Here is a 9,680-nt window from a genome sequence, read left to right on the forward strand (position 1 = left end):
TTTTTTTTTTTTTGCTAAAAATCTGCCTTTCAAGCCCATTCTTCCCAAATCCCCCAAAGCTGGCTGTATCCATGGTTTGACTTCAATATGTACAGCTTTTGCCAGAAGGTTTTACACCCTGGAATTTGAGATGCACCAGAGCACAGAAGGTTCCATCTCCAGCAGACACTCACATCACAGAAAATAACTTAAGCCATTGTCTGCATTCACACTGGAAACTACATTTGCTTTCTTAGCTGATTCCATGTTCTGGGTTCTGTTCTAATGTCCAAATTTACTGCCATGAAAGTAGAGATTAATTTTTTCAAAAAATCAAATTATTCACAAGCAGTGAATTTCAATACATCATAGGCAGTAGATACATGGGTGCTCTAATTCCATTAATGACTGATTGGCCACTGAGATCACTAAGCACAAACATAGCACACTCATAGCACTGAATATTGAATCCTCAGTATTGAGACTCAAGAATGATTCTGCTCTGGAATGTCAACAGCAATCCACATAGGTGGGAACCTACACATGGCATTGTATAGGAATGAGGAAAGCAGAACAAATAAGGGAGAGAATTTGGGCATAAGTAGCCCTCATCTCACCATGGGCATCAATGCTGCTGGAAAACTTCTTCTGATGCTCACCCCCACGACACACTCATATCATGCATACACACAGCTAAACTGAGGGGAGAGACGCAAGTAGCCTAATGACAGAAGGGCTAGTTACTGAACTGGTGCTACACAGAGGGGCAGTTCCTTGTTATTTACACAGCTATCCTCTCCAGTTCCTGCTTGGGTGCTTCATGAAGTAGGTCAAAAGGCTGCATTAATTCAGAGAACATCAGTCTTCATATATGCCACTACAGCCCCCAGAAACAACTGCCAGCTTTATACAGATTTGTTTTGTTGCCATGCTTCAAGCACAGCAGAGCTGCACAAATGGAAATGCATTCTCTTGCTGGTGTGATTTATTACAGGGACCCCTACAGGAAAGCTAGGAAGGGACTTTTTATAAGGTCAGGTAGCAAAGGATGAGGAGAAATGGCTTTAAACTGGAAGAGGGTAGATTTAGACTAGATATCATGAAGAAATTCTTTACTGTGAGAGTGGTGAGACACTGGAACAGGTTGCCCAGAGAGGCTGTGATGCCCCCTCCCAGGAAGCGTTCAAGGCCAGGCTGGACGGGGCTTTGAGCTGCCTGGTCTAGAGGGATGTGTCCTTGCCTATAGCAGGGGGGTTAGAACTAGGTGATCTTAAAGGTCCCTTCCAACCTAAACCATTCTATGATTCTACGATTTATAATGTAAAGGTTACATATAATTGACTTAAATTCCTCCACCAGAAACTGCACATTTTCTCCAGAATAAATAAATAAATACTCAAGACCAAGGCCAGCATTTTTGTATGTATTTACAGGTGCTAAGAGCCACCAAGTGTGATGTATAAACACAATAAACAATACCATGCTACGTTATATACTATAGTGCAGAGCATCTCCCTGCAGGTGAGAGGTGCTCGTTAAAATGCAATTAATAAGCAATGGCTGCACACTGAAGGGCATAGGAGCTGATTATTAGAAGACACAGGGTGTAGAAGCTTCCAGGTGAAATTTCAAGAAATGTGGGTGTGAAGTAAACTAGGAGATTGATTCCAGCCAAGCAATGTACTTACAAACATGGCACTGATGGAATGAATGAGACCACCAGTCCCCTCAGGTGTGGTTATCAGACCAGGAAGCACCTTGGCTCACCACTGCTGGCTGTTGTGGAGACAGCTGGAGGACACAGGCCAGCTCACCTGTGGTTTATATGGCAATGAATCTTCTTCCAGTCTTCTCTGGAGGTGTAATTCGGAAGATCACAGTTGTCAGATTTGCCCGGGGTATTACCAGCACAACTGCCTTTCTGCGCTGGAAGGCTTTACACAGCCACAAGTCCTCCTGGGGTTTCGTCACTTCTCATTCTATGACCATACTGCATTGACATCTAATCTCACTGTACCACACTTCACATTTCAGAGCTGCAGCTAGTTATTAAAATGCTACATTAGCAAACCCAGCTTGTGAGCTAGATTGTAGGAAGCTGGTAAAGAAACAGTAATTTTAAGAAAAGCTCTGACCTTCCCAGACTGTGAAATCCACATGGAGGGTGGAGAAAGGTGAAATTCTGCAAACAAACTCCTGTCAGCACTTCAGCTTACTAGCATAATATTTGTTAAATGCTAGCAGAATAAACCACAGTTTTCCACATCAAGTGAAGGTAACAAAGGAAAATGTTTATCAGTCTCACATAATGACAGAGCAATGGTATTTAGAAGTATGGATTTGAGTGAAATAAATGTTTCTTGTTTATCACCAATGGCTGCAATTATGTTGTCAAGTGATAGATGAGTGTTTTGATTTCCTCTTCCTGCTGTCTTTTTACCTTCAACTTATACTGCATGCTTGCCACTGTTTATTCATGTACTGTTACAGAACCACTGAGAGGGGTTATTAATCAAGAGTATTTATTTTTCAAAGCAGTCACGCCACGCAGTCATGAATACAGCTGATGCTTAACCCTACAGACTCCTCCAAAGCAGTGTCAGTGATGCTAAAAGCACCCTTCCCTTCATCCCACCAACAAGCAGCAGTAATGTGCTCCCAGACATGGGGCTCAGTGCTAAACCAACAGTCCTTTCAGTCACGAATGGATACAGAAAACAAGCTAAGAATGAAAGAAATGCTTGCAATCTGCCTTTGTCCCCATGTCTGGGCACAACTGAATCCCCAAGGAGCATACTGGTATAGGACTGTTTTGCCAGAATATCTGAGAATTGCTGCACAGTAGGCTTCCTGCTAAGATGGCAAGAAAATATAGGAGTCAGTAGATCTACTCACAATCATGGTCTTAAAAACTCATGGATTTTTTCCTGGTAACATGTTCTGCTCCTTCTTTAGTAGTCTAGAGATAATTCAAAGTATAACGAAGTACTGGAGAGAATCTCACAGTCCTGGAACTTCTGGCTGACAAACTAAGTAGGAGAATGCATATCTCTGTGCCATGATCTCCTCACTGATAGTCCAGGGCCATTATAATAAAAGCAAACAAAAAATAATTACTAGCCAACTCAATGACACCCTGGAGACTTACTAAGCAGCTCCCAGGAGCAGCTCCAGGGCTTTGCCTCCTGCTCCAGGCAAGCAGCTCCCCACCACCTCCCTCCTCCCCCTAGCAGCAGCAGTACAAGTCCAGCTCAACAGCTCCTGCACAATACTCACAATTCTCCTGTACTTGTTATGCTTTTCCATACACACATGAACTGATCTCCTCATGCAAAGTTTGTGTCCACCAGAATTATCTCATAAACCAGAGCAGGACACAAACTAGGCAGTTGGAAATCTCCTGATCTACATGTGTTTGACAGCAAGTATCGAAATGCTGCAATTTCTAAACTCTGCTGTATTAACAGGAGATGGAAGATCAAACATCTTGGGAAACAGCAACTATCCTGTATGTGTGACAGATTGCACTCACTGCTAGTACTGCAGCCAAAACACTGCATACCACTGCTTGTTTGCTACAGTGTATGGGTTATTGAATCACATGTGCTGTGAGATGCCTGCACTTGCAGAGCCAATGTTACTGAAGAGAAGGGGAAGCAGAAGGGAGCGCTGTTATCGATTTAATCAGTTGGCTGAATCCAACTAAGAGTATGCCACAATGTAGATATTTACCTGATCACATAGCCTCTTTTAAGATAGTATGGGATTTCTTCAAGCTATTACAAAAAATTCAAAATAACCTTAGGGACTGACAGAGATTTCATAAAGACAAGAATATCACTTTTAAACTGGTATCAGTAAGGATGTTTTTTTAAGGTATGTGACAACTTGCAATGAAGCTGCAAAGATGAACAGGCAGCACTAATAAAATATCAATAGTAGCTCAAGAGATGTAAATTCTTTAACTATTGTAGGGCTTGTAAATAAATGTTCAGATGGCATCCTGACAGTTACACAGATATTTGCTTCTGTGTGCAAGAGGATTTACAGTTTCCAGAAGACCAGACTTATAAACAGGAAATCACATGAAGAATAAAGAGCGTAGAGAAGCCCGCTATTAAAAGGTAGAGTAGGAGAAAGCTAATCATTAGCATAGAGAAATTCTTTGCATTTGGCCTGTTTCATGAAAGCTCTCCTGTAACACCACAAGAATCCAAGGCAGAGACAATCATAGATGCAGTGATGTGACTCCCGAGAACATGCAAGGGAGCCTCTGTGAAGAAGGTATCAGTGAAGGTGGCAAACAGGTGGCCACTGCAGTCTTGGTGATTCTTTGTTACTGAGCATTTCCCACCTGAACTCCTCCTTGCCATACACAGTCTCTCTGAAGAGACAGACAGTGGTTGACATGATTCCTCTTATAGGAAGTTTGTTGGGTATCTGCTAATTCAACTCAAACAACATTAATGCGAAAGGAAAGAGCTCTGCTGAAAAGAAATGAAACAAGCCCATGTTGCTACAAATCAGTGTATTTTTCCTTTTTATTCTGAGCTATTCTTTATTAAGTTGGATTTGTATCTGATTTATTCACCCCCTCAGATGCAAAAGCATATCTGAAAGTTTTTTTTGACCGATCAGAATTGGCCAGATTAGTTTCCACACAGGACAAACAGAGTTTGGTAATATTCAGAAGATCAAACTAAATTAAAGCCATCTTCAATAGTTTCCAGAAGTCTCTAAGTTTTTACAATCTGTGGCACAGGACAAAAGATCACTGAAGACAAACTGGAGATAAGCTTTGCAACCTGTCCCTCAGACTAACCTGCTGATTTATCAATAATCTTAAATTTGTACCTGACCAAAACAGCAATATATGAAATGTCCAGGTCAGTTGGTTAGATTGCAATTCAATGGTTTACTTCTATACAGCATTGCAAAGTTCATAAAAATAACAAAATTCCACGTTTTCAAAGATGTCAATAACATTATGTGTATGTGACCGATGGATCTGTGAACTGGAACATGTCCTGGTCGTACAAGTCTTCTGGTAGTTTTTCATCTCCATCAGCAAAAAACGTGGGGAAAGGAGGGTTTTTATTGCAGTCTTTGTAAACACGCAGTTTTGTATCTCTGACCTAAAAGCAAGGCAGGAAATGGAAGGTTAATAAATCTTACAGAAGACTTTCAGACAGCAGTGCACAAGAAATTAACGAAGTCATCTAGCATGAGTAAGCAAAAACGACAGCATTCACATTATACTTGCTTATCTGAAGGATTCTGTATACAATCATCAGTTATTTTAATATCAGCTTGTAACCTAGTCACTGATGAGTTAAAAAAGCACAAACAGAAAACACAGCCTCACCCCACTCACCACCGAAGCAAGTAAAACCAAAAGAACCAAAGGAGAATTTATTATCACTTGTACCAAACTGACAGAATCAATTCCTACTCTTATGAATGCATTACTCAGTATTTTAAAATGTTATTAATGTTAAGTGAAGGTAAGCAGGACTCGTTTAACTGTGTTATATCCCACACTGCTTTCCTGCATGACATACCAAGTTATATTATGCAGTGTAATCGTCCTCTTCAACAGCCAAGACATGCTTTTGTATTTACAATGCAGTTCTGGCAACTGATTTTGTAAAGATACACACATGTGCTGTAAGTACTCCCTCTGGCTACTGCAGAGCTGCTCCATGACTGCAGATTAACTATGTAGACTTCCTCCCATAGGAATCAGTGCCCACGTTTGTGGAACATGAGCCCTTAAGAAAGTTAATTTTCACGAACTGCAGTGCCAGAGAGAAATAACTTTCCTTTACTGACCTCTCTACAGGGCGAAAAGGTTTAAAACCTAACCCCCCAAACTCCCATCTCTGAAGAAAATTAGGAGCTAGAATTATCAGCAAAAGGCAGTTTGTCTGCGGCAGAAGATAGAGGAGCGGTATCTCCAAAGAAAAAAGAGCTACAAATTTTCAAATAATGAAATTTCATTTATAATAAAATGCTTCACTTCTGTATCATTACATATGCTCTTCCTCCTGGAGCTGCGATAATCTCTTTTCAGGCACTAAATTCAATTGGATTAAAGAAAGGTACAACAAGATTAAATTTTAGTATAGTGAAGATAAGCTCTCTTTCTCCTGCTCACCCCCATCTCTTTTTTTTGTTGGACTTGAGAGCAGGAAGCTTGTTCTTACTTGGTTGGAAAAAGCCTCAAATAAGAGAACTGTGATTTACAGCAGAAATTAAATAAAACAATTTTATGCCTGCTGACAGCTCTGTTCTGACAGCCCCGTATTTACCAGATTCATATCAGCTATTACTTGAGCCTTAGCCAAAGTCCAGGAGGATTCCTGCAGACGAAGTACACAAAAGGTTTGACTTAAACTTCAGCTTCTGGAAAACTGCTATTTATTTTTTTTGTCCCAAAGAAGTTCTAACAGTTTTATAAGTGCAGGTTTGATAAACAGAAGAAAATATTTTGCTGAGAATAAGGGGGAGAAAGGCTTAGATTGTTCCTCTTCTACCAGACACCATCTATTTAGTTGTCAACTGCCACACATGACTACTGAAGTACCAGTACCTGAGGCAGACAGGAGTTCACATCCACACATAATAATCCAGGTGGAGGTCAAAGCCCAAAGACCTTTGCTGCAGCAGTTCCAACTGCAGAGAGTTCACAACACAACCAGACACACACCCAAACTGCTGTGGCCAAGAAGTCATCTTTCCCATTCAGTATGCTGCTATCATTTCTTTTACTAGATAAACATGTTTTAATAACTTCACTAGTTACTATTATTCCCTTATCCTCTTCTCTCCTCCTCCCTAATCCCACAGCACATCACAAGACTTCTTTGCTAACTCTCTCCTGGAAGACAGCAAAAGTATACACGATCTCTACAACGATTACAGTATATTAGGAAGACAAAAATAAATTATTTCTGATACCTTATTTATTTCTTTTGCATAGAGTACTTTTCATGTCTATTTTTTTGCTACTTTGGATTATTCTCATTATAGACATATGGTGTTAGACACAGGTGAGGTCATTAGAGGCTGTTTTAAATTCCTAACAAGGAATTTAAATGTTTGTTTTCTACTCTTTTCTTAAAGCAAATCTGAAGACTTATGAGTAAGATGTCTGTTCTTAACTGAAGGCAAACTCAATGTTCAAATCTTTGTCCTACTTTAGTTTATCTAAATGAACCTAAGATTTCTGTTCAACCTCAACGTGGTATTTTACGTATTAACATCAGGTGGTAGATAGTAGCTTTTTTGTGATAAGGGAAATACTTCAAGTATTAAGATTCTTATGGGATATTTTCAACAGACCATCATACAGTAACATTTCATTTTACCCCTTCTAAACTCATCAGACTCTTGACAGATCCCAGAAGTATGAACCATGGCTGGTGATAAAATTCTTTTCTTCTTATACACTCTGTATTTTGATTGCTGTAACTGATACAGCATGTTTTTAGACTGGCAAAAAATACTGCTCTTTTTTCATCTTTTCCTATGTTCTCTGCTTTCAAGTGCAAGTAAAGAGTCAGGCGAAACATCCTGAAGCATCATATTAAAGCATCAATATCAGACTGAATGAATTTCCCTCTTTCTCTCTTCTAACTTCCAAAAGTTCTTAGGAAGGTATTATTAATCCTGTCAAAAGAGTAATACAAATTCACTTTACATGTGAAAAATTCCAATTAGCATCTTAAAACATGGTACAATTTTTAACTATTTTCTCTACAGAATTCCTTGCTTTGTGTTTATGAATAATGCAGCATGCCAAATTTTCTATATGTAATAGCTCAAATTTCTGCACAATAATTTCACAATAATATAAAGAAGCTAAACAGAATGCATCAGCAGTTATGTCTGTTTCTGTAAATACTGTCTTTTATGTGACACAGCACAGCTCTTTCAGTTATCCAAGTAATCTTCTGAGAACAGCCCTAATAAAGGGAAAAATGATATGTCTTTCACCTTATTCCTCAGAGTCACAATCCCACTGCAAAACAATGCTTTATAGCAAAGACTCCAAAACTGTATCAAGTAATATTTCACTTTCTTCCTTCCCAGAGACCGTAAAATATTTTTTACATTCTGTGTTGAAACTGCTACATAAGCAATTGCTCTGGTAATCTCTTACAGAAAGGCAGTAGGCTCTAACAGATTTGCAATTATTTACAAACAATCAACATACAAACCTCTCTCATAACTGCCTGCAGGCCCTACAAAATAACATCTACGATTCTTAGGTGTGTCATCATTAAACCTTTAAGAAATACTCTTCTCAGGCTTTCAGGCAATATAAAACCAATGCATTCACAACTGATAGCACTGAGCCCTTTCTGTTCTCCTCCTCTGAGAAAGAAAAAATAAGGGGAAAAAAATGGGGAAAACAGGGAATCCCATGATATCTGGGTAAGTGTTAATGCCCTGTTATTAAAATTGAGTGGATCTAGCTTTTACTCACAGATGGAGCTGTGCTCAGTGCCCAACTGGCTATTATAATCCATATCAGCATTCACTCTATAACTCAAAATAACATAACCACTTGGTTTGCTTAAACACTGCTAATATTACTGTATATTCTATTGTATATTACTGTATATTCTATTCTACAGGTAGGTAATATGTATAGTAATATACATATACATAATATACAAGTATATTCCCAGTTATTTTTTTATTGAGAAAAGCTCTAGAGAAAGTTGAAATTGGACTTTGTCATGATTTTGTCACTTTATCTTTAAAACAGTCATGGAGCTTGCAGACACTTAATAAACTGCAGATATGCATGTCCCATATAGAGTCAGCAAAATGGGTAGTATAAACAAACACAAATTCAGCAGTCTATCAGCATGAAGTATTACGGTCTTAAGCAGGCATTAAAACTTGATGCTGAAGTCACAACTCACACTGGCAGTTTAAACAGGCTGCGTTAGCAACCACAGCCAAGAATGCAAACTGTTTGCCAGACAGGAAAATGTATTTCAATATACTGAATGTTAGAAGTAATCTTCTCAGGTGTCATATGTTACCTTGCTCAGGCTCTATGCTATTTGCAATTAGAGAAAAAAGAGATTTCAAGAACTACAACCACTTCTGACCTGCCTTATTTGGCCTTAAAGAAAATCCCCGCACCAATCTGTCATGGTCCAGGACAGGGAAGGTGAAGGAGGTCAAGGAATGACACTGTTCCAACAATTCCTCAATTTGAGCACAGCACACCCAACTCAGGTGTCAGCAATATTGGCAAGTGAGATACAAAATAAGTAGGATGCAAACTTCTACAAACTTCTAGTAAAGAGAAAAATGTAAGAAGCAGTAGAGGGAGGCTGAGAAGTTGTTTCTTAGCTCAAACACAGTACTACACTAAAGCAATGATATGCTTCAAGTTTAATTCTACCTTGCAAAAATCAACATAGTGATTGGCACTGAATATACAAAGAAAACTAAGTGTCTTAAAAATAGGTAATGTATAAAACATTATAAAACCTAAACCATAGCATCCAGTAGTGTAATATACAATATTACAACATCCCCTCTGTTAGAAAGGAGATACTTAAAAAAGAGATTAGTCTTATGCTTTTCTCTTGAATGAGTGAATAGACAACTTTCTGACAATGCATATGGGAGGGAAAAAAATAAAAATAAAAAAAGCAAGCACCATAAGCTTCCAG

At 38.9% G+C, this 9,680-nt stretch overlaps 1 protein-coding gene across 1 annotated transcript in view; it reads right to left on the reverse strand.

Moving 5' to 3' along the window:
• Positions 1-4,492: 4,492 nt before the first annotated feature.
• MRPL3 (mitochondrial ribosomal protein L3) overlaps positions 4,493-9,680 on the reverse strand; it is a 28,842-nt gene continuing 23,654 nt past the window's right edge. The window contains exon 10 of the mRNA XM_010713085.3: positions 4,493-5,114. Coding sequence (XP_010711387.2) covers positions 4,965-5,114 — 150 coding nt within the window. The 3' untranslated portion in view covers positions 4,493-4,964. The remainder of the gene's footprint in view (positions 5,115-9,680) is intronic.

The sequence above is a fragment of the Meleagris gallopavo genome, chromosome 6 (genome assembly GCF_000146605.3).
Source record: "Meleagris gallopavo isolate NT-WF06-2002-E0010 breed Aviagen turkey brand Nicholas breeding stock chromosome 6, Turkey_5.1, whole genome shotgun sequence".
Taxonomy (NCBI): Eukaryota; Metazoa; Chordata; class Aves; order Galliformes; family Phasianidae; genus Meleagris; species Meleagris gallopavo.